The 26,196-nt window shown below is 40.5% G+C and overlaps 1 protein-coding gene across 1 annotated transcript; it reads right to left on the bottom strand.

Moving 5' to 3' along the window:
* Nucleotides 1-16,487: 16,487 nt before the first annotated feature.
* LOC139541490 (syntaxin-binding protein 3-like) lies at nt 16,488-25,939 on the bottom strand. Its single transcript, XM_071346178.1, has 19 exons — nt 25,820-25,939; nt 25,124-25,173; nt 24,791-24,872; nt 24,087-24,163; nt 23,855-23,927; nt 23,641-23,741; nt 22,807-22,955; nt 22,012-22,120; nt 21,590-21,714; nt 20,886-20,984; nt 20,739-20,796; nt 20,535-20,600; nt 20,198-20,278; nt 19,949-20,084; nt 19,570-19,676; nt 19,236-19,337; nt 18,384-18,469; nt 17,778-17,926; nt 16,488-17,172 (listed from the first exon to the last, which is right to left on the bottom strand). The coding sequence occupies exons 1-19, from the start codon at nt 25,863-25,865 to the stop codon at nt 17,072-17,074; spliced, it is 1,797 nt and encodes a 598-aa protein (XP_071202279.1). The 5' UTR covers nt 25,866-25,939; the 3' UTR covers nt 16,488-17,071.
* Between the last annotated feature and the right edge of the window lie 257 nt (nt 25,940-26,196).

Raw genomic sequence — 26,196 nt, 5'->3', positions numbered from 1 at the left:
AGTGAACATTTACAAATGATCCAATGGATTATGATAATGTTCTGGTAAAAAAAAAAGTGGAGGTGCAAAAATAAATTTGCACACACTATTTTAATTTGCTCCGTGGCTCAGGCAGCCAAGTGGACACAAGGCTGTTTGGCTCATCTCAGTCGCAAAGAGGAATAACTGTGCAGCGTTTTTGGATTTATAAACAATGACATGCTGGTGGGTGGTAACATTAAAATAAAACCCAGCCCTGAAACGAAATGTAGGATGAAAATAATTTGTGTCACATCATAGGAAAAGACACCACATTCACACGGATTTGCAAAAGTGGGCAGTTCGGATTTGTCACTTAAAGCCCAAAATTATTAAGAAATTATTGACAACCTTGATAAAGGTCTATTCCACATTGGTTCAACGTAATATACAGTCATTGCCCACTGGGCAATGACTTTATAAAATACATAATTCTATATTGTATGCTCAAAAAACGTGGAAAATTATATTATTTTATACTAATATTTGCTCAGAGAAAGAGATTGTTAAAAAAAAATATATATATATATATCTCAAAAAGTTAGTGGTCAAAAATATTAACACCCCTAAAAAAGTGTATAAATAAAGTAGCCAAAAGTTTAGTATTTGGTCCCATATTCCTAGCACAAAATGACTATATTAAGCTTGTAATACGTTATGTAATACGTTACGTTATGTTTCATATTATTTTTTGCCCAATAGAAATTAATGATAAATAATGTATTGCCATTTTGTAGTCACTTTTATGATAAGAATATAATGTTTCTAAACACCTCTACATTAAATGTGGATGCTACTATGAATACAGATAATCCTGAATTAATCGTGAATAATGATGAGTGAGAAAGTTACAGAGGGTCAAAGATCACACCCTCAAGACATGCTAATGTCTCACCATTACCAATAACATGGGAGATTAGCATGCCTTGGGGGTATGATCCTTGACCCTCTGTAAAGCATGAAACACACAGAGAATCTCACTGCAGTAGGTACTTATCACAGTGGGAGGCTGTTCTTTCTCTTGCTAGAACAAAAGCGGTACTTGCTGCGTGCTGACCCTGGTAGTGATGATTCTTCTTGTAGAATTGCGATGTTTGTCACTGGCCAACAACTTGACTATGAGCCAATCAGAATGCACAAACCCCTATCTGGGGGAGCAAACAAAAAAAAGTGGAAACAAATCGGGCATTTTCTCTGTACATCCATGGATGAGCCAGTCACACTTCATATGCAATGTAGGCTATGGGATGGTGTACAAGCGCAATGCACACAACACTAAACACTTCCTCCAAGCTAGTGAACAACTGTAGCTAGTATTGACATAATTCAATCACAATGGATTAGCTAGTTTCCATGAAACAGCTGCCAAGTCAGTGCAGTGTCCTTAGCTTGCTAGCAACAGTATGTTTTGCTAGCTAGCGAATATACTAAACGTGAAACATAAGACGTCTATGATTGGTAGAGATTTGGTCCGGTCAACCAAATTTGACCGTTTGGGGGAGGAGCTCATTAGAATAATAGCAAAGGTAAAAATCTGTCGTTCTACCCCTAAGCAAGGCAGTTAACTGTTCCCTGGGCACCGAAGACGTGGATGTCGATTAAGGCAGCCCCACGCACCTCTCTTATTCAGAGGGGTTGGGTTAAATGCGGAAGACACAAATGATAGTCCCACTAAGCGCAAACCAGATGGGATTGTGTATCGCTGCAGAATGCTGTGGTAGCCATGTTGGTTAAGTGTGCCTTGAATTCTAAATAAATCACTGACAGTGTCACCAGCAAATCACCCCCACACCATAACACCTCCTCCCCCATGCTTCACGGTTGGAAATACACATGCGGAGACCATGGAAACAAAAATCTCAAATTTGGACTCCAGACCAAAGCACAAATTTCCACTGGTCTAATGTCCATTGCTCATGTTTCTTGGCACAAGCAAGTCTCTTATTTTTATTGGTGTCCTTTAGTAGTGGTTTCTTTGCAGCAATTCGACCATGAAGGCCTTATTCACGCAGTCTCCTCTGAACAGTTGATGTTGAGATGTGTCTGTTACTTGAACTCTGTGAAGCATTTATTTGGGCTGCAATTTCTGAGGCTGGTAACTCTAATGAACTTATCCTCTGCAGGAGAGGTAACTCTGGGTCTTCCATTCCTGTGGCGGTCCTCATGAGAGCCAGTTTCATCATAGCGCTTGATGGTTTTTGCGTCTGCACGTGAAGAAACCTTCAAAGTTCTTGAAATTTTCCGTATTGACTGAGCTTCATGTCTTAAAGTAATGATGGACTGTCGTTTCTCTTTGCTTATTTGAGCTGTTCTTGCCATAATATGGACTTGGTATTTTACCAAATAGGGCTATCTTCTGTATACCACCCCTACCTTGTCACAACACAACTGACTGGCTTAAACACATTAAGGAAAGAAATTCCACAAATGAACTTTTAAGAAGGCACACCTGTTAATTGAAATGCATTCCAGGTGACTACCTAATGAACCTGGTTGAGAGAATGCCAAGAGTGTGCAAAGCTGTCATCAAGGCAAAGGGTGGTTACCTTGAAGAATCTCAAATATACATTTTGATTTGTTTAACACTTTTTTGGTTACTACGTGATTCCATATGTGTTATTTCATAGTTTTGATGTCTTCACTATTGTTCTACAATGTAGAAAATAGTAAAAATAAAGAAAAATCCTTGAATGAGTAGGTGTGTCCAAACTTTGACTGGAACTGTATGTGTTTGTACTTGAGCATTTATGTCAATCTTAGGAAATGCACACCTTCTTCCCAGCCTTCCCATATTCTAGGAAGGTAACACTATTTATGAGAATGTATGAACTGCTTTTGTTTTGTGAATTGACATATTTATTGCATTTGTTAACTATAGAACTGGAAAGTAAATCCAATAAAAATATGTTAAAAGAGTTCAAGTTTCAAATATCAAGCCAACTACACCTATAGGCATATACAGTTGAAGTTGGAAGTTTAAATTCACCTTAGCCAAATACATTTAAACTCAGTTTTTCACAATTCCTGACATTTATTCCTAGTAAAAATTCCCTGTCCTAGGTCAGTGTCACGTTCTGACCTTAGTTCCTTTTTTATGTCTTTATTTTAGTTTGGTCAGAGCGTGAGTTGGGGTGGGCATTCTATGTTGTTTTTCTATGTTTTGTTCTGTTGTTCTATTTCTGTGTTTGGCCTAGTATGGTTCTCAATCAGAGGCAGGTGTCAGTCGTTGTCTCTGATTGGGAGCCATATTTAGGTAGCCTGTTTTCCTTTGTTTTGTGGGTGGTTGTTTTCTGTGTCTGTACCATACGGGACTATTTCGGTTTTTGTTTGGTCATTCACGGTGTTATTTTTTTGTATTGTTCAGTTTTATATATTAAAATGGACACTTACCACGCTGCACATTGGTCTGATATCTCTTACTCCTCGCCAGAAAAAGAGGAAAGTCGTTACAGTCAGTTAGGATCACCACTTTATTTTAAGAATGTGAAATGTCATAATAGTAGAGAGAATTATTTATTTCAGCTTTTGTTTCTTTCATCACATTCCCAGTGGGTCAGAAGTTTACATACACTCAATTAGTATTTGGTAGCATTGCCTTTAAATTGCTTAACTTGGGTCAAACGTTTCAGGTAGCCTTCCACAAGCTTCCCACAATAAGTTGGGTGAATTTTGGCCCATTCCTCCTGACAGAGCTGGTGTAACGGAGTCAGGTTTATAGGCCTCCTTGCTCGCACATGCTTTTTCAGTTCTGCCCACAAATTTTGGATTGAGGTCAGGGCTTTGTGATGGCCACTCCAATACCTTGACTTTATTGTCCTTAAGCCATTTTGCCACAACTTTGGAAGTATGTTTGGGGTCATTGTCCATTTGGAAGACCCATTTGCGACCAAGCGTTAACTTCCTGACTGATGTCTTGAGATGTTGCTTCAATATATCTACATCATTTTCCATCCTCATGGAGCCATCTATTTTGTGAAGTGCACCAGTCCCTCCTGCAACAAAGCACCCCCACAACATGATGCTGCCACCCCCCGTGCTTCACGGTTGGGATGGTGTTCTTCAGCTTGCAAGCCTCCCCCTTTTTCCTCCAAACATAATGGTCATTATGGCTGTACAGTTCTATTTCTGTTTCATCAGACCAGAGGACATTTCTCCAAAAAGTACAATATTTGTCCCCATGTGCAGTTGCAAACTGTAGTGTGGCTTTTTTATGGCGGTTTTGGAGCAGTGGCTTCTTCCTTGCTGAGTGGCCTTTCAGGTTATGTCGATATAGGACTCGTTTTACTGTGGATATAGATACTTTTGTACTTGTTTCCTCCAGCATCTTCACACGGTCCTTTGCTGTTGTTCTGGGATTGATTTGCACTTCTCACACCAAAGTACGTTCATCTCTAGGAGACAGAACGCGTCTCCTTCCTGAGCGGTATGACGGTTGCATGGTCCCATGTTGTTTATACTTGGGTACTATTGTTTGTACAGATGAACGTGGTACCTTCAGGCGTTTGGAAATTGCTCCCAAGGATGAACCCGACTGTTTTTTCAGAGGTCTTGGCTGATTTCTTTTGATTTTCCCATGATGTCAAGCAAAGAGGCACTGAGTTTGAAGGAAGGCCTTGAAATACATCCACAGGTACACCTCCAATTGACTCAAATTATGTCAATTAGCCTATCAGAAGCAAAACACCTGACTGGCTCAACTGTTCTGGGGAACTACGGTAAACTTCATAATGTCAAAGAATATGTCAGGTGAAATGAAGAATGCAATCTGCTTGATCTCCTAACGTATTGCACAAGTTGACTGCAGGTATTCATTTAAAAGTAGCTACAAATATTCAAATGTATTGAAAAACTTCAAGTAAATAGTTGATGTATTGATGATATTGAAAAACCATCCTGTGTTTTTTTCCAAATACCCCAGTATACGGTACACCGCCCAAGCCTATTGAAAAGCACACTAAATCCAATGTTATGGTGGACTAAAGCGTTCCAGTTCCAATTTGAATGTGCTCTCTCAGTAATCTAATGCAGTAACAACATACAGTAAGATTAGGGCCAATATCCTGTGGAGGGTTCAAAGTAATCACAACCCAGGAGGAGACTGCAGACCAGGCAGCGTGTGTAACAGGACAACATTCACAGAGGTCTTCGCAGTAGAGCTGCCTGCCTGCAATTCAGCCTCGATGTTAGTTTGGCCAATTGGAAGGCTTCTCCTTCTCAACCGTGGTTTTAGCCTCTTTTACCTACTTTCAAGACTGATGAGAGACGGGGATTCTGCCCCAGGCCCAGAGAAAGTTAAGGACATTTCTGGATGGATGGGAAAAAAGAGAAGCACAGCGGAGAAAAGCGCTAGAATAGGTGATCTCAGAGCCAGCCAGCAATATGTCAGGACCTGAGAGAAAATGTGGTTTCACTTTTGAGGCTTTGAAATACAATAACATCATGAACATGCTGCAACAAGCTCACCATGCTGGAGTCAGGAAGTGGAACAGAAGGTAAGAGAGCTAACACACTTTAATTGAGATGAGTAAAAAGAGACTCACCCAAATGATGATGAATGAAGAAGATCTCACCGAAGTTCTTATTCACCTATTTATTGCCAAATATCCTGTCCTATTATTCAGACTTTATTTTTCTAAAACACCAAGAGGTGAGACTAACACAGTATTTCAACCTAATGAAATAAACCCCTTGATTTAGAAGAATATGACCTACCTTAGAGATTAGTACAACGGTTTTAACCTTTATCATATTCTTAGGATCTATTACGGGATACATTTGCTCCCTTGTTTACATTTTGCTGTTTGGTCCACTTGGTAGTATGCTATTTTTGTTAGTGTTAGTATTCAGTGTTTCCCCTATATTCATTTAGCAGTGCTGCAAAAAAATATGTATACAGTGCCTTCGGAAAGTATTCAGACATTTGACTTTTCCACATTTTGTAACATTACAGCCTTATTCTAAAATGTATTAAATATTTTTTTCCCCCTCATCAATTTACACACAATACCCCATAATGACGAACAAAAAACTGGTTTTTATACATTTTTGCAAATGTATTTAAAATAAAAAACTGATAATACATTTACATAAATATTCAGACTCTTTACTCAGTGAAGTGTTGAAGCATCTTTGGCAGCGATTACAGCCTCAAGTCTTCTTGGGTATGACGCTACAAGTTTGGCACACCTGCATTTGGGGAGTTTCTCCCATTCTTCTCTGCAGATCATCTCAAGCGCTGTCAGGTTGGATGGGGAGCGTTGCTGCACAGCTATTTTCACGTCTCTCCAGAGATGTTCGATCGGGTTCAAGTCCGGGCTCTGTCTGGGCCACTCAAGGACATTCAGAGACTTGTCCCGAAGCCACTCCTGCGTTGTCTTGCTGTGTGCTTCGGGTCGTTGAGAAGGTGAAACTTCGCTCCGTTGAGTTCCTGAGCGCTCTGGATCAGGTTTTCATCAAGGATCTCTCTGTACTACTCTCATCCTTGCCTCGATCCTGACTAATCTCACAGTCTCTGCCGCCGAAAAACATCCCCACAGCATGATGCTGCCACCACCATCCTTCACCGTAGTGATGGTGCCAGGTTTCCTCCAGACGTGACGCTTGGCATCCAGGCCAGAGTTCAATCTTGGTTTCATCAGACCAGAGAATCTTGTTGCTGATGGTCTGAGAGTCTTTAGGTGCCTTTTGGCAAACTCCAAGTGGGCTGTCATGTGCCTTTTACTGAGGAGTGGCTTCCGTCTGGCCACTCTACCATAAAGGAATCTCCACAGAGGAACTCTGGTGCACTGTCAGAGTGACCATCGGATTCTCCGTCACCTCCCTGACTAAGGCCCTTCTCCCCCGATTGCTCAGTTGGGCCAGGTGGCCAGCTTTAGGAAGAGTCTTGGTGGTTCCAAATTTCTTCCATTTAAGAATGATGGAGGCCACTGTGTTCTTAGAGCTCAATTTCGAGTCTCTTAGCAAAGGGTCTGAATACTTTTTAGTTTTTCATTTTTAATACATTTTCAAACATTTAAAAAAATGTTTTCGCTTTGTCATTATGTGGTATTGTGTGTAGATTGATGAAAAATGTATAATGTAATACATTTCAGAATAAGGCTATAACGTAATATAATGTAGAAAAGGGGAAGGGGTATGAATTATTTCTGAATGAACTGTGTGTGTGTGTGTGTGTGTGTGTGTGTATAAATACACACACACAAAGTAAATTCAGAAAGTATTCAGACCCCTTCGCCTTTTCCACATTTTATTAAGTTATAGCCTTATTATATATATATATACACACAATACCGGTCACATGTTTGGACACATCTACTCATTCAAGGGTTTTTCTTTATTTTTACTATTTTCTATATTGTACAATAATATGAAATAACACATATGGAATCACGTAGTAACCAAAAAAGTGAGATTTGAGATTCCTCAAAGTAGCCAACCTTTGCCTTGATGACAGCTTTGCAACCTCTTGGCATTCTCTCAACCAGCTTCATGAGGTAGTCACCTGGAATGCATTTCAATTAACAGGTGTGCCTTGTTGAAAGTTAATTTGTGGAATTTCTTTCCTTCTTAATGTGTTTAAGCCAATCAGTTGTGTTGTGACAAGGTAGGGGTGGTATACAGAAGATAACCCTATTTGGTAAAAGACCAAGTCCATATTATAGCAAGAACAGCTCAAATAAGCAAAGAGAAATTACACTCCCTCATTACTTTAAGACATGAAGGTCAGTCAATACAGAATATTTCAAAACTTTGAAAGTTTCTTCACGTGCAGTAGCAAAACCATCAAGCGTTATGATGAAACTGGCTCTCATTAGGACCGCCACTGGAAAGAAAGATGCAGGGTTACCTCTGCCTCAGAGAATAAGTTCATTAGAGTTACATTAGAGTTAGCCTCAGAAAGTGCAGCCCAAATAAATGCTTCACAGAGTTCAAGTAACAGATACATCTCAACATCAACTGTTCAGAGGAGACTGCGTGAATCAGGCCTTCATGGTCGATTTGCTGCAAAGAAACCACCACTAAAGGACACCAATAATAAGAAGAGACTTGCTCAGGCCAAGAAACACGAGCAATTAACATTAGACAGGTGGAAATCTGTCCTTTGGTCTGATGAGTCCAGATTTTAGATTTTTGGTTCAAATCGCAGTGTCTTTGTGAGACGCAGAGCAGGTGAACAGATGATCTCTGCATGTGTAGCATGGAGGAGGAGGTGTGATGGTGTGGGGATGCTTTGCTGGTGACACTGTCTGTGATTTATTTAGAATTCAAGGCACACTTAACCAGCATGGCAACCACAGCATTCTGCAGCGTAACACCATCCCATCTGGTTTGCGCTTAGTGGGACTACCATTTGTTTTTCAACAGGACAATGACCAAACACACCTCCAGGCTGTGTAAGGGCTATTTGACCAAGAAGGAGAGTGATGGAGTGCTGCATCAGATGACCTGCCCTCCACAATCACCCGAACACAACCCAATTGAGAAGGTTTGGGATGAGTTGGACTGCAGAGTGAAGGAAAAGCAGCCAACAATTGCTCAGCATGTGTGGGAACTCCTGCATGACTGTTGGAAAAGCATTCCAGGTGAAGCTGGTTGAGGGAATGCCAAGAGTGTGCAAAGCTGTCATCAAGGCAAAAGGTGGCTACTTTGAATAATCTCAAATATATTTTGATTTGTTCGTTATTCTACAATGTAAAAATAAAGGAAAATCCTGGAATGAGTAGGTGTATCCAAACTTTTGACTGGTACTGTAAGTATTCAGACCCTTTGCTATGGGACTCAAAATTGAGCTCAGGTGCATCCTGTTTCCATCGATCATCCTTGAGATGTTTCTACAACTTGATTGGAGTCCACCTGTGGTAAATTCAAATTATTGGACATGATTTGGAAAGGCACACACCGGTCTATTTAAGGTCCTACAGCTGACAGTGCATGTCAGAGCCAAAACCAAGCCATGAGGTTGAAGGAATTGTCCGTAGAGCGCCGAGACAGGATTGTGTAGAGGCACAGATCTGGGGAAGGGTACAAAAAAATGTCTGCCGCATTGAAGGTCCACAATAATTCAGTGGCCTCCATCATTCTTAAATGGCAGAAATTTGGATCTACCAAGACTCTTCCTAGAGCTGGCCGCATGGCCAAACTGAGCAATCGGGGGGGAAAGGGTCTTTGTCAGGGAGGTAACCAAGAACCGGGTGGTCACTTTGACAGAGCTCTGGAGTTACTCTGTGAAGATGGGAGAACCTTCTAGAAGGACAACCATCTTTGCAGCACTACACCAATCAGACCTTTATGGTAGAGTGACCAGACGGAAGTCACTCCTCAGTAAAAGGCACATGACAGCCCGCTTGGAGTTTGCCAAAAGGCACCTAAAGACTCTCAGACAGTGAGAAACAAGATTTAACTCTTTGGCCTGAATGCCATACGTCGCCTCTGGAGGAAACCTGGCACCATCCCGATACTCCAAAAATTTGGGGTTCAACAAGGGTTCTTCTAAGATCCTCAAAGTTCTTCGAATAACCTTAGGGTTCTTGGCATTAAAATGGCCCCCAAAAGGTTCAACCAAGAACCCCATAGGAGGTGGGGTTCATCGAGGAACTTCATTAGTTTGTGGGGGTTCTTGCAGGAACTGAACTGCCCAACTGAAACATTTGGATTTGAAAGGACAGAAGGTGCAAGCACTTAAATGAAAAATGTAAAGATCTCCTCAATTTCATGTAAGATTTGTCCCTTGTATGATCTAAATTGATATTGTTTTATGATGATACCATTGCTTTTCATAATTCTGCCAATCTTTCTAAAACAGAAAATGGACACAATTCAATGGATATCAAATCAACAAAGAGGTAAGAATATGTAGGCTATGAGAATATGTTGAAGGATAGCTGTATTGGGTGCAGATGACTGAACTACTCACTTTTGTGTCTGTAGGTATACAGACGAGGAGACATACACAGGTATGTCAATTGGTATTGGTATGTTACGCAGATCACATGTACCATCCTCCCTTACCTCTTCAATGAAAATCCCATAGGCCTCTACATTATGGACAAGGTACGTGTATGAAAACCATTATCGAAACATTCAACACAAAAACCAAGGTATTAATTCTGTTGTGGGCATGTTTTGTTAATCATATGTATTTACTATTTTTAGATTCAGACTCACACTCTCTACACCTCTGAATATAACAGGAAACCTGTTCGCTCACCATACACTGCAAAATCATTCTGGCTATGGATAAGGAGAATATCAACCCGCCAGAAGATATATCCATTGGACTTGGGGCTCTGCTGGGAGTTTACCTCATTTAAGACTTTTTTATTCTGCTTTGCGACTAAAATCATAATAAAACACTGAACTAAAATATTGTGTATTTGTTATGATTATTATTAATAATAGGGGAGGGGGGTAGTTCAAAAATGAATACCAAAAGGTTCTTCGAGGATCTATTAAATGGTTATTCAAAGAACTTATAGGGGTTCCCCCACATATTCAATTTGAAGAACCCTTAAATGATACTCCAGGGACCTTTTCTTTTTAGAGTGTACGGTGAAGCATGGTGGTGGCCGCATCATGCTGTGGGGATGCTTTTCAGTGACAGGGACTGGGAGACTAGTCAGGATCAAGGCAAAGATGAACGAAGCAAAGTACAGAGATCCTTGATGAAAACCTGCCCCAGAGAGCTCAGGACCTCAGACTGAGGCGAAGGTTCACCTTCCAACAAGACAACGAACCGAAGCACACAGCCAAGACAATGCAGGAGTGGCTTTGGGACAAGTCTCTGAATGTCCTTGAGTGCCCCAGCCAGAGCCCGGACTTGAACCCGATCGAACATCTCTGGAGAGACCTGATAATAGCTGTGCAGCAACACTCCCCATCCAACCTAACAGCTCTTGAGGGGATCTGCAGAGAACAATGGGAGAAAATCCCCAAATACAGGTGTGCCAAACTTGTAGTGTCATACTCAAGAAGACTCAAGGCTGTAATCGCTGTCAAAGGTGCTTCAATAAAGTACTGAGTAAAGGGTCTGAATACTTATGTAAATGTCATATTTCAGTATATTTATTTTTGCTAAGATTTCTAAACATGTTTTTGCTTTGTCATTATGGGGTATTGTGTGTAGATGAATGAGGGGGGAAACGATTTAATCCATTTTAGAATAAGGCTGTAACTTAACAATGTGGAAAAGGTAAAGGGGTCTGAATACTTTCCGAAGCCACTACATGTTGCAGCTTTAAATCTACTTAAGTCTATGGCAAGACCTGAAAGTGGTTGTCTAGCAATGATCAACAACCAATTTGACAGAGCTTGTAGAATTTTGAAAAGAATAATAAGTCTTAGAGACTTACACAAAACAGACTCACAGCTGTAAGCGCTGCCAAAGGTGCTTCTACAAGGCATTAACTCAGGGGTGTGAATTTATGTAAATGATATATTTCTGCATTCCATTTTCAATAATTTGCAACAATTTCTAAGAACATGTTTTCACTTTGTCATTATGGGGTATTGTGTGTAGATGGGTGAGAAACTTTTTACAATATAATACATTTTGAATTCAGGCTATGACATAGACAAATGTGGAATAAGTCAAGGGGTATGTATGAATACTTTCTGAAGGCACTGTATATATTTCTGCTGAGGCTGACTTTTTTTGGCTCAATGACTGGAAGTCTATGGGAACAGCTAGCTAACGCTAGTGGAATTCGTAATATATCATACAAATTGTAATTCGTAACATATCATACAAAATGGATGATGGACATTAGAATGTTGGAAGCTTAGGCATAGAATGCCATGTAATGGGGCAGCTATGTTTTGGGATTGTACATTTGGTAATAGAGGCACCAAATTGCGCACACACTGCTAGAACTGGTTTTTAGAAATATTTGTAGATGCAGGGCTTTCACAGAATTCACCCAAACAACTCAATGGGGTCTTATTGGAGAATTTCGCATTACCATACCTGTATGAAATATAATTGTAGTATGCCCAAAAATATCTGAAAATGTTCATAGTGATTTAGAATACACAACATTTCAGAACTTGTCAAACAACACTTAAAACATATCAGGGTTTTCTTTTTAAAGTCATTTATACAGGTAATTCGGATATGTACCCTAGAAGTCAAAGCTCTGTTTACCTGAACATTCTGAAAATGGATAGCTTTGAATGTAAGTTTTCCAATGACACCTGATTAAAGGGTATAATTGAGCAATATCTTGTATACTGACATTGTTTGACATAGGGGAAAATGTATGGGATGGGGGGATTAAAGAAAGAGTGATAACACAGAGAAAGTTCTCATTTCTGCACTGCTATCACACATCTCCCAACTTTAGGGACATACACCTTCAAAAAAATAATGATGAGACATCGTCGACCGATCCCCCTGGCTCATGGACTATTAAAACACTCGTAAGTTCCATCGCTATCGGAAAACGGGCCCAGGGCAGTAGACTATAACATTCGAAAGACAATACAAAAAAAAATTGTTAGTAGTCTACATATTCATGTATTTCGTCTACGTTTCCGTGCATATATATTTATGTGCCCCAAATTTAACAGGCAGAAGTTGTCATACGTGGAGTCATCTGGCACATAGTAGACTAAACAAACTTACCTTAAGTGTATTCAGATTCACCGTTCAAAGAGGTTTAGACTTTAGAAACCTAACAGCAGAATGCTATATATTGTTTTCAAGTAGATTTTTAGCAAAGACCTTGCTATAGTAAAAAAAAATCCTCCCTCCTTATTTATCTCCCCCTCCCCCCCAAAATACATTGGCCAATGGCGTTATAGGGATTTTGAAGCTAAACCACGCCTAATTTTTACACTAACCATGTTTCCGTCATACCTTTTCATGCGGATGAATTACCTGACACATTAAAAGTAACGACTGGGATGATGGAAACGTTAAGTAACCGGGACACTTTTAGAAATGTCGACAGACAATTTGTTCGTTCGACATGGTGCGATCTTTTCGTGTCGGTAAAGTTCATTATGCGACAAATGGCGGTCGAAACGCCTTTATGTGCAAAGATAATAACCATCAGTAAACTTTGAGTCACGCGATGATATGTTGTGTGGTCCTCCCTCTACGACTCGTGAAAGCATGCAGATTATTATGCTACAGATGAAATTAGTTATGATAATATCGAGTGTCTTATTCTGGTGACATAATTGTCGATGCTTGGCAGCCGTTTGACAAAATACAAATAGGCCTAATATTGCTCTTATCCATAATATTATCACAATGGAGGTAGTCTGCGAGCTGTTGGGTAGTGCGCACGTGCCAAGACCAGAGTGGACACATTTGCTACATAATGCAACAGTTTTTGTGACAAAACCATCAATAGAGTTGAAAATGCAATGGGCACCTTTTAACTTGCATTTTCCATTCGGTACAGGGGAATTTAACAGCAAATGTTATTTTTGTGTGCACTATGTCATCACGCACAGCATTTTATCCACAACATCAGTTTGATGGAAACTCGCATGAAATTCCGTTTCAAATTGGATGGAAACCTAGCTACTGCATCCATGACCAATTACATTTCAATATACCTCATACATTTCAACATGATACATTGTAACTTTTATTCTACAGTTGCTGTTTTCAAGGTTACTTTGAAACAAAGGTGGCATTAGACTACTACTACTAACAGTAGACTTGGAGGTCTGTAGCCCACTCTAGTCGGGTGTGTTCAGTAGGCTATTTGAGTAAGAAATTCAATCTGATTCAGATGCCTCTGTATTAGGTGAATGGAAGTAATAACATGCAAGACCACTTAATGCATTGCTTTATATCTCAATTCATGTTGTTCAATCTCTTCTGATCTATTTATTAAAAAATAAATGCTGGCCTAGGGAAGTGCTACCTGCTGGCCCACGTGTTACCATAACATATATGGTCGCGGACTTTGGAAGTTTCCTCTCCACAAGCAAGGTTTCCATCCAATTAGCGACATATTTTCATGCGAATATTCTAAAATCCGCACAAAATCAATAGCCAATGCGCATTTTCCCAGTGACGTTTTTTCATCGAATTGACTTGTTGCAGATTAAAGGTGATGACATAATGTACTTAAAAAATACCATGTGCAGTTAAATTCCCATGTACCGAATAAAAAATACAAGTTAAATGGGTTTCCATCGCATTTTCAACTCTACTGATGGTTTTCTCAAAAAAATGTTTGCATAATATAGCGAGTGTGTGTGCCCACTCTAGTATCTGCATGTGCGATCGCGCTGTTGGCTAGAGCTATAAAGTTACAATGTATTACATATAGACTATTATGGATAAAAGAGCAAGATTATTTTTATTTGTCAAACGTCAGCCAAGCGTCGATGGTCATGTCACCAGAGTAAGACCATCGATATTTATTGGAAGGGAGCATCACGCTCATCACTTTGCACTTCAACCATCATGTGAAGTTCATGACTTATATAATCTGTAGCCTACACCCTGACTACAACGCGAGCGTTGCAAAATAAATGTAGGAATTTATGTTATTCAATTATTGCACCCACACTGCTCGCGCGCGTCAACGAGGAGCGTCTGCATTGCCAAAAGCTAAAATAGAAATCATTCCTATTTCTGATGCAGCTCGTGCTGCAAATCGTGCTGCAAGTCCTGCCTCTCCCATCTCCTCATTGGTTTATAGAAGCAGGTACCCATGTGCCATCTCCTCATTGGTTATACCCACGTGGGTGATTGCAAGACTAACTGTTCCCGGTTGTCGTGGTAATACTATGAAAGTTTAGATGTCAATCACCATATAAATTAAATAATGAAAAAGCCTGGAAGGAGGAGAGATGACTAGAAATGATTCGGTTGACCGTTTTTATGTGTGGATTAATTGTCGGAGTAGAGGACCTTGTGCATTTCAGGTAAAATAACCTAATGTTTATATCCCAGGACATATTAGCTAGCAACAGCAAGCTAGCTAAATAGGACAAATTAGCTAGCAAGTGCAAGCTAACTAGCTAAATTGCCATAAATGTTTAGTGCTTTTCGACCTGTCCCCAAATTAATGTCATTGGTTCAGAGTTTGTTTTGATATTTTAACTTGCGTGTCGTGATAGCGTTTGGTGTAGGGGGACAAAATAAATGTATGCACGATGTTTCACGCTCGCAGCCGGTTTGGGTTCCGTAGCCTAAACTGCATGCTTCCCTGACTATTGGGAGGACCACACAACATCGCGTGACTCCAAGTTACTTCGATAAGATGATTATTATATACAGTACCAGTCAAAAGTTTGTACCCACCTACTAATTCAAGGGGTTTTCTTTATTTTTACTATTTTCAACATTGTAGAATAATAGTGAAGACATCAAAACTATGAAATAACACATATGGAATAATGTAGTAACCAAAAAAGTGTTAAACCAAAATAGATTTTAGATTTTAGATTCTTCAAAGTAGCCACCCTTTGTCTTGATGACAGCTTTGCACTCTTGGAAATTCTCTCAACCAGCTTCATGAGGTAGTCACCTGGAATGCATTTCAATTAACAGGTGTGCCTTGTTAAAAGTTAATTTGTGGCATTTCTTTCCTTCTTAATGCATATGCCAATCAGTTGTGTTGTGACAAGGTAGTGATTCTAAATAAATCACTGACAGTGTCACCAGCAAAGCACCTCACACTATCACACCTCCTCTAACCAAAGGTCAATAGGGGGCGCACTAGCACTGCATACCACAGGAGACAGGCCAAAAGCAGGCCAACCCTTATAGAAGTCTGTGTGGCCAAGTGTCCCCTTACCTACATTCACTTTTTCCTCACTTAAAGATCAGACTATACCCTTTCATCATATATATCCTTTTGTATAATACAAGTGCTGAAAATATATAGCCGAAACAAGCCAATGCAATGATTCACCTCCAACAATCAACAAAACATGGCTGTGATACTGTATTTGTTCGGAGAGACTGGCTAAAAGTAGGGCAGATTTGATATATAAGCCTCATATCCTCTGGGGGGGGGGGGGGGGGCAGCAGCAGCAGCAGCATTGTCTCTTTTTCAGGTATGAGAACACTTTGTTCACTCAATACCCATGTCCCAGCTCCGCCAGGTACCTCAGACAAAAAACCCTGCTGCGCTTATTGCCTTCTCTATAGAACCTCTGCTTCCTTTTTGTAGCAGCCCACGGGAGAGGATTGGCTTTGAGTACATGTGCTACAGAGGATCACATTACTGTTGTTCTGATGAGGCATTCTGATCTGTTTCTTTGTCTTTGTTATTCAGATGCTTCATAGATATAGATCGACTTTCTATTATTGATGCTATTGGTGATGAATCATACGTAAAAAAAAAACATTGATAAATATGAGTGTTTCAGTAGATGACTCTAGAGCAGTGGTTCTCAATCCTGTTCCCGGGGACCCAAAGAGGTGCACATTGTATTTAGAATAAGTGAGGGGGTGTATGTGCAAAGTGAGTATCACTCCAAATAATAATCAGACACCATTGAACCATGTCGGCCATTTATTCATCAGCCGTTCAATACAAGAAAATGTAAATAATCTATGACAAAATAAACAGTAATGGAGGGGAGAGAGGATTTAGCTAGCAGCAGACAGACAGTGCTTACATCATATGTACATTAGCTTTGCTCCATATCTTTTCATCCAAATTACATCTCTAAGCATTTCTCAGCTTTCCAACATGGAACATTGAGTGTTTTAAAGCGAGAAAAAAACAACACAGAGTGCATCTCAAATGGCACCCTATTCTCCAGCAGTGCACTACATTTGACCATAGCCCTATGGGCCCTGATCAAAAGTAGTGCACTTTTTATGGAATAAAGGGTGCCATTTGAGACGCACTCACACACAGATTTGATAAAAAGGTAATAAATGCACTTTAGGGTAGGGCACAACGGTTATGTTACAAATATGCACCAGGTTCCAAAGTTAAGTATTAATAATACACATAGCTAATGACTAAACTCTAGAATATGAATTCCCTTCAGTCTTCCATTGATGAAGTTGAGTGCTCTGTGCTCAGGTTTGGGGGAGGGTGTTATGTTTGGGGAAGCGGTACGGGGTTGGTCACTCCTTCACTATTGTAAAGGTCTCCTTGGTGGTGGTTGGTTTACTCAGGGCCTGAATATCGTCTAGGAGCTCCATGGGGGTCACAATGTGGGACGATCCTGAAAAAAAAAAAGACATGTTTGTTAAATATCTAAATTAAAGGACACACAGATGAAGAACATTCTGTAGTGTTACTTTGCCTGACACTCAAGACCAGGGGCGCAACTTTGGTTTTAGGGAGAAACAATTTTTTTGTTATCCAGTCGGATAAACACTCAAACAGCCTACCCAACCGCTCAGAGGCATCCGCATGGTCCTAAAGCACACAGTGGCCCCATTTTGAATCACATTCCAATTATGAAACTGGGTGAGACAAATGCAATTTCAAAATGTGGCCCCTGTCCTCAGTGAAATATGTACCCCTGCTCAAGACTGAACCATACTGTACAGCATTTATTTTTCCATTCAATACTTCCTGTTTTTGTACTACCATTTATGTACAGCAGGGGGTGTCAAGCAATAGTCCAGTTACTGGGGCTGTAGTTAAGGACAATGAGAATGGTTGGTTGAATCTACAAAAGTCTTCAATTCTTTGTGTCCTCTCTCCTTGCATTGGAGAAGATCACATTGGAGGCGATGAGAGAGGATGCAACTAACAAGAGATTGAGATTCACCCACGCTGCCCTGCAGCACAGCACGTAGAGTTGCTGCTGTTGTTACACACCTATGATGACCTCACAGGACTTGACGGACTGTGTGACCTGGTAGGCACTGCGCATCTCTGAGTAGCTAATCCCTCCGATGACGAAGATGATGAGCCTGGAGCCACTCCTCCGCTCGTCCTGAGAACTGGCCTTGTGTTTCTGACGGGCACTGGGAAAGGAGAGAAGGATGGATGGTGTGTGTCAGTGTGAGTCAGAGATTGGAATTCACTCAGAGCCATCATTAATAATAGTTCCGTTATCATATTTTTTCCATTACTTAATCAGATCTGTATTTGTAAGTGTTGTAATTTATAACAGAACCATATCCTAGACCTAGACTATAAAGAGATCAGCTTGTGTAACTGACACGCAGTAACGATTTGGACCAGTCATTGTGACATCCAGTCATAACACACCCCAGGGATGGGAGAAGCCTCTGAATGGAGTTAGGTGTGAGTGCCAACGCTCCTTCTGTAACAGCCATAACCCCTTTCCTCAAACCCAATCCATCCTTTGGGTTGCAATTAGTCTATGAATGTAAATCATGTGCACTTTTTTGTTACCACCCTTTACCAAAAGCAAATACCACCAACTGCAGTTGTGTGACAAAGAATGTTGAATCTTACCTGACAGCCCCAGAGCCATTCCAGGCTGCTGGGCACTCTGACTGGTGTGGCCATTCCTTGGTCTCCAGCTTGTTCTCCACAGCATCCTGGAACACCACACAAAAAGTATTCTTACACTAACTCATTCAGTCATCATGATGGTGGGAAGGCAGTCACTGGACAATGGGCCCAGGACGTTTGGTCACTTATTGCAGGTCCAAGGCTGGTTGTGTTGCTTAGCTTTAGTTCATAATAGTTATACTTAGGCTGGTATCAGCCAGTGGGAGAATTGATCCCGAATCAGTTGTATTGTTATGGGTCGCGCTTGTAGAGCCTCGATCCACTGTTTCACACAGACGCCATTGACAGAGTTAAGTAGCACAGTGACCCAGAAAGGGACTGTGTACTGAGCACTGAGTGCCGATTGACATATCATAGGCCTCCCCCTCCCCTCACCCATCCCCTTCCTAATCCCACCACCCTCTTGTGACCCTAAGGCCACCCCTAAAACCTTTATCCCCCTCCCCCTCTGTTCTCTACATCCAAAACAGACTGCATTGACTCACCTCACCCATCCTTAACATTCAGGGAATTTCTGTCACCCAGAACACCACAACATTTCTCAGAGTAGGACTGCTGATCTAGGGTCTGGTCCACCCTGTCCATGTAATCTACATCTAAAAGGCTAAACTAAATCTAGATCAGCACTCCTACTTTGTGAATATGAGCCCTGGTTCCCATCCCTTCCTGTGACTCCCTCCCTCCCCCTGTGACTCCCTCCCTTCCTCCCCCTGTCCCCGAGAAAAGCTAAGTGACACAGTTCTGTTCTGTGAGATAAGGAAACGGTTTATCATTGTTATCATTAACACTGACCTCCATCACGTCTTTGATGAGAGGTGTCCATCGGGACAGGCTGTATGTCTCCTCCTGAGTGCGGTCCCTTCGAGAAGACCTGCGCATTGGGAAGAAGCCCGGCTGGGTGGAGGCGGAGAGTGTGAGAAAGAGGAACATAACAATAAATAAAAGCCCTGTTTAAAGGTAAGAAGATACAAAAGGAGAATTGAAAGAAAGTACACAACCACATACAACTAGTGAAGTGCCACACTACTATACAATACACACTGATAGTACTATAGAATCCACCTGGGCTATGAGCCAGCTAAGATCTAGCAGATTATGTACAGTATGCCCTATAAGTCTCACTTACCGATGATATGATTGGGACTCCCAGTTCTCTCCAGTTGAGAATGAACTCTGGATCCTCCTCGATCTTAACGTGCTGGATGAGTTTGTTCAGGTTCTCCTCTGTTGTTCCTGTTCAGAACCAAAAATAAAATATTTTTAAAAAGAGTATTTGACTAAAGTTAAAATGAAAAGAGATTCTATTGAAAGAATATTCCTATAGCTGAAGCTCCAACGGTACCTTAGTTAAGGGGCAAATAAGGAATGAATGACTTTCCATTTTCAAACCGTAGACTCATTACATTTTCAATGTAATAGATGCCATATAACAGCGATTAAATGATCACATGTAAATATAAAGACAGACTGTGAAGGCGGAGGGTGAGTCAGAGCAGCAGACCCACCGTTGAGGCTGAAGATGTAGAGGAGAACAGCTCTGATCTTGTCGTAGGTACCATGGGGGTGCAGCAGGACAGGAAGCAGTGTCCTCATGGGGTCCTTCACCTTCACACCCTCCACATCAGACCCTACTGCCAGGTCCTATAGAACAGCGAAGACATAACATCACTCAGAAAGCACAAGGTCATACATAAGGGAAATGTACAGTACAACAGTAGCATTTTGGCCATAATATGAGACAGCATAAAACATACCTGCTCAGCTTTGCAGAGTTTCTCCACGTTCTTCTGGAAGTGGTTCATACAGTCTTCAGTCAAATTCAGATGGACCGTTTTCTGTGGTTGACATTGAAACATGGCTGATGTTTTTTATTCTAAAAATCACATGGCAGTATAAGTGAACAGCTTTAATTTCCATATAAACCCAGTCACATAATAGGGGAATGATCAGTTTTTCCACAGTATCGTTTCCATAGAGACCAGGCGAAGAAAGCACTACATGACACTGGGCCTCGAAGGCATCACACCCAACCCCATCAGACCAATCAGAATGAGCTAACCAGAGCAGACCAGATCACCTGGCGCTACGTACCTGAGCAACCTGCTTGCGGAAGTGGGGCATCTTCTTCATAAGCTGGGATAAACCGCTTATTGTGATCTAGAAAATATTAAAAATATTGATGAGAAGAAAATAATGATGGGAACTCAAGGGAGGGAGAGGACAAAACCAGATACAGAAATCTTTCTAGTTTCATGTAGAACAGAGGTGGAGGGAGAAGCTAAAATGGCCACCTACCTTTCCATCTGGCTGTTTTTTGTTGGCAGAAATTTCTTTCACCAGTTTAGGTATTTGTCTAGAATATAAAGCACATAGTTAACAAATTATCTTCAGTATAACTATTTCAGAGGTTTAAAAAAATGTCAAATTAAAATGGATACTTACTCTGACACCTCAGCAATGTGCATGTGTCTGAGTCTGGCCCACAGCTGGTCATCCTCATTCAGCAGGGCCTCCTTCTCAGAACCATCTTTAGACTTGTATCTGAACAGAGAAACAAGTGAACGAACAACGTTTGTCTTACATCATCATGGCGGTGGATTATATGTATGTCTATGTTTACAGTATACAGCACATAGAAAAGTACATAGCTAGCCAAAAGAGACATTACTTTGTTCCTACTGTATAAATGTCTTAGGAGCAGCTACTGTGCAGCTATCCTCTAAATGAATACAGAAAGTCTGTCATATTTCTTTTGACCCATTCAGACATTCCAGAACAAGTGAGAACAAGAAAACAAGGCAGGGGTTCAAGGAAGAGTAGACCACGGTCGCTAAGGGAGAGTGGACTACAGCAAGACTAATGATCGGTAAGGGAGAGTGGACCAGAGGAAGACTAATAATATATATTATATATTTTTTTTAATAATAATAAATATATTCCATTCAACAGACACTTTAATCCAAAGCGATTTATAGTCATTGCGTGCATCCATTTTATATATTGGGAGCCCTGGGAGTCCAACCCACAACTCTGGCAGTGCAAGTGCCATGCTCTACCTGAGCCATACAGGACTAATGGTCGCCAAGACATCAGCTAATGGGGATCTGAATAAAAAAAATGGTACTGGGACTGAGCTGGGTTCTCACTTGTAGGTGTCGTTCTTGATTGGGACAAGGTCGTAGGCCATGGCCTGATAGGTCAGCTCATGTAGGATGGGGGTCACAGGGTCAAAGCCCCTCTCTACGATTAACAGCTGGGCCTGGGTCTTTCCCTGAGGGGAAAACACAACACACACAGAAAGAGGTGTCAATTACTTTGTAGTGTTGTACTATTACAGTATGTGGCTGGCCTCACTAGTCTCACAAACTAACACAAATTACCATGCTGACCTTCCAACTAAATACTTCAACACAACATCTAGGGCAATACCATCATAGTCTTTATGTAGCCTATTGGCTGGTGTCTGTCATCTCTAGCTATTTCCATATCATATTTTCTAATGCTCTCAGTTAAGTCCTTATTTATTGTGTCAACTCCCTGCTGACAACAGGCAAGGTGTCCGCCTCACCTTTTTCTTGCCATTGTCATCCATATCGTAGTGCTTAGTCAGTTTGTAATCCACCAGTGCTGCTAGCCGTTTGGCGTTATCCAGAATGGTGTTCTCCAACACGGTCTCCCTGACAAAATACATGGTTATGCACGAGTTATATACTTTATGACCGCCATTTTTTGTTTGTTTCTGATACAATTGTTTCTGATACACCTTACAAAAAAATTCTTACTAACAGAACAGCAGAGTCAAATATATATATATAAACAAGGCAACATTAAACATGTTACCACCCACAAATGATTGGCCAATTGAGAAATCGCGTGACTAAGAGATTTCAGTTCATCATTATAGCTCCCACCTCAGGCCAATCAGTGTAATTTTGTAAAGGCTGGATCTCTATGGCAAGACGCATCATTCACCCAAGTTTCGTACAAATCGGCCCAGTGCTGTCTGAGATGTCGTGTATGACTAACATGCAAACAAACGTACGGAGGCAGATCCACAGTCCCCTCCCCGATTTAATTGTGGGGGACAAAGTGTATGATGATTATTCATTCAAATGTTGTGGAAGTCAGTGACTGACTCTTTCCTATGAGTAAACAATCAAGGTGTGGCCACAGAACACTTTAGACGTTTATAGTAAAAATATTATATCCGACAGTTATATAATGCAATTCCTTTCGGTCTTTGTAATACATATTCCCACAAAGAATCAAAAACTCCGATTGTGCTTGGGGGCTGAGAAGGAGTTGTGTCAGGAGTGGTGTAAACTGAGAAAGCAGAAGCTCTTATCTCCTCTCCCTGACTCACTTCTTGTATCTGACCCCTGGGTTCTCGTCCAGCGTGGCACAGAGAGTGACGATCTGGGCTGCCAGAGTCTCCAATGTCTCCTCTTTGTCCTGACTACAGTGAGGGCTGTAGATACTGCGGAAGGCCCCAGGGTTATCACAAGTGAACACCTGAAACATAAAGGATTGCTATACACCGATCATGTGTAATGCAGCTTTATCTACATATTCTGATCAGATATTCCAACAAGAAAATTCTCAATTTGAACCAACATTTTGAGTAGCAATGATTCTTTGTAAATTAACTTTGTATTGTGGTGATTTGTTTCTACTCAGATTCATTTAATAATAGGATTATTATGATGTTACACATGGATGAGAGGAGCATCCAGAAATGTCATTGTGTGTGTGCTATTTATGAATGCCAAGATTTTTTGACTGAGTTCATTGTGTTCAGTTTCACTCTCAAATACTAGGTGCCAATAACACACAATAACTGACTAAATCTTCCCATAGTCCTCCATTCTTAACTGATAAACATCTAACTCTCTCACCCAATAAAACAGCAATTTTGAATATAATGAAACCTACAAGTGTTACACAATTCAGATTTTCCGTTAGAGAATCATAGCGTTGACAGATTGCCTCAGCGTATTACATCATAAAGGTTTTAAAGCAATGCCCTTGCAGGGTTTTGTGATCCCTTTCTTCCCCTACTGAAGTCCAGCACCAGCAGACACTCACAGACCAACAACCATGAATAATCTAACCAACATGGTAAAAGTGATTTTGTAAGAGTCAGTGTCAGGAATAAAACCAGATAATTATAGAAAGCCTGAGAAGAACAACCACTTACCTGTGACTCCTGGGGCAAGAAGGAAATGTTTAATTCCTTACAGACACGTATATACTTTCCACAGTACAGTTTCATTTTGTTGAACAACTCATCCGAACAATCTGGAGGGAAAAAAATGGAGTACCAGAATTTACAATCAACTCATGAAATTGGTCTACCTTTTTCTAATGATTTGCATCAAGACTAAATTCTCCTTTCTACAGTATATACTTACAGTCAGTGAAATAAACGTATGCTGCTTTGTACTTGGGTTTCAACTTGAAGTCACCAATGAAGGCATCCACACACTAAGCACAGTATGGAAATATTTCATTAAAAACACATTCACAGCACTGTCAAACCTAGTACACAGGAATAACAGTTGTATTGTTTTGTTTGTAATGATGATCAATGTAGACATTTCAATATTGAAGTGTGGTATGGTGTACAGATATCTAATGTCGAACCTTTGCTGTCGGGGTCATGAAGTAGATAGCCTTCATTTCTAGTACAGGCTCTCTGCTTTTGTAGAGGTCCTCCACAACTAAGAGAAAATTCAGTTTCATTTCAGGTCATGGTGCAGATATCAATAATACCACTTAACTGTTTTAAAGGTCCTGTTTTAATCTCAATATGAAATCATTTCTGGGTAACAATGAAGTACCTCACTGTGATTGTTTTCAAATAAAATGGTCAAAAGGACACAAATAGCTTCTTAGCCAAGGGCAATTTCTCTTACACTAAAAGGGCATTAACATAATTTTCACAATTTTACAGTATTATAAAAAAATAAGTGTGGATTAAATTACGTTTTTGACTGAACTGGGCCTTTAAAACATAATCAAAGTAGCCTTGGTCAATTTGTGCATAAGCAGTTCTAAGCTAACGATATGTTAGTCATTCTTATGCTGTGGTGGGGACACATTCTTATATTCATCTTACACAAACGAAACACAGCCTTACAGGGATCTAATATTTTCTATACCCCCACTCCATGAAACAGAAGTGTCACTTTGATGTGTGAAAACTTCCACCACTTGCAATGTAGTTCTGCAATTACAACCAAAGTAATATTTATGGTTTGAAAACATAGTTACAATCCCTAATGACCAGAGACAAGGCTAAGCAGTAGACATCTATGGAAATTATCATTTCAATTAGTGCGACATACTGGTAATTCCCTCCTGCATCAAGTCGGACATTTTGCAGCATGAAGACAGAAGCTTGGTGGTGAAGTGGTCCAATATCAATATCTGAGAAAGAAAAGCTGTTATGACCTTGATATGAAGACACCTTTTGATTCAGTCAGTGTTGTACGTGGCACATGAGACAAGAGAGATGTAGTCATCAGCATAGCATACACTGCTGCTTGAGAACGTATTGTATCAAAACAATGACTGGATAGTATGCTGTCGGGAATACAGCACTTAACCCATTACATGGGCTTTATGTAATGCTATGGAATGCAGTCAATGTCTGCAATAAACAGATCCAGTCCTCCTACCTTCCATATTTCAGACTTCTTGCAATCCTCGATGATCGTTTCCTTTATTCCTAGTTGAAAGAAGAATGGCAGTTCGCAAATACTGTACTGTTATAGTTGACAGCCCCTAGGCTACATTATTATAGACTGTCTGAAAGCTGCCCCCTCCCACAAATGATCTAACCGGCAAAACAATTACATATCTTATTTCTCTTATCTAAAGCCAAACAACCCACACAGACATTGTATTTTCATATTTGTTGACAGTGCACTGACCAATGATGATGTGTATACAATGACCTAGCCGTCTGCCCAGAACAGCTGCGGCTACTAACTAGCTAGTTAGAGTTAGCTATCTGGCTAACATGGCTAGCAAACGAACCAAATTGGATGGGGTTCCCCATTGCTATTCATGTGCAAACAAGTTATATGGTATAACTAAGAATCGCAGTTGTAATCACCAAGTAGATTAACACCCAAAACTGAACACACTAAAGTTAATCTCGGAACTCTTTGGCCACGGACACATAACGTTAGCTAGTTTGCAAACTTCCGTATCAGAAGTTATGGCTAGTTGACATTCCATTGTCACAAGTCAGAGGAGAACAACAAAACTTTGCAAAAGTTCAACTGAATAGCATAATTTAAGTAGCTATTAGTTCGAAATAAGCCCGATACTTTGAGTAGCTAAACGTTGCCATAATCAGTTTCACTTACTTTGCCAAACTACTCTTTTTAGCCCGTGCTCTGAAACAGTTGCCATCTTGTTTCTTTTTTCCAATTTCCACTGGCGCTTGCCCTGTCCCGTACTTTGTGCGTCATCAGTGTCGACAACTGCGCGTGGGTAGTTTGTTGTAGTCCGAATTATGAGAAATTGTAGTTTTCTGTGTTCAGAATAGTGAACGTAGCAGTGGTGTAAATTACTTCAGTAACAATACTATCAAGTACTACTTAAGTCGTTTTTGGGGGTATCTGTACTCTACCTTACTATTTATATTTTTGACGTTTACTTCTACATTCCTAAATCATTTACTTTTTACTCCATACATTTTCCCTGACACCCAAAAACCCCTTACATTTTGAATGCTTAGCAG

The sequence above is a fragment of the Salvelinus alpinus genome, chromosome 16 (genome assembly GCF_045679555.1).
Source record: "Salvelinus alpinus chromosome 16, SLU_Salpinus.1, whole genome shotgun sequence".
Classification (NCBI taxonomy): domain Eukaryota; kingdom Metazoa; phylum Chordata; class Actinopteri; order Salmoniformes; family Salmonidae; genus Salvelinus; species Salvelinus alpinus.
This window is presented reverse-complemented; position numbering and strand designations above follow the sequence as displayed.

What these genes read in the sequence shown, in the direction of transcription:
- LOC139541490 (XM_071346178.1), bottom strand. Translation starts at nt 25,865, where the DNA reads ATGGCAACTGTTTCAGAGCACGGGCTAAAAAGAGTAGTTTGGCAAA. An exon ending in ATGACAATGGCAAGAAAAAG is followed by an intron (nt 21,715 to 22,011) that starts GTGAGGCGGACA and finishes TTTTCCCCTCAG; the next exon opens with GGAAAGACCCAGGCCCAGCT. An exon ending in GTCCTGTGAGGTCATCATAG is followed by an intron (nt 17,173 to 17,777) that starts GTGTGTAACAAC and finishes TTTTTTTTTCAG; the next exon opens with GATCGTCCCACATTGTGACC.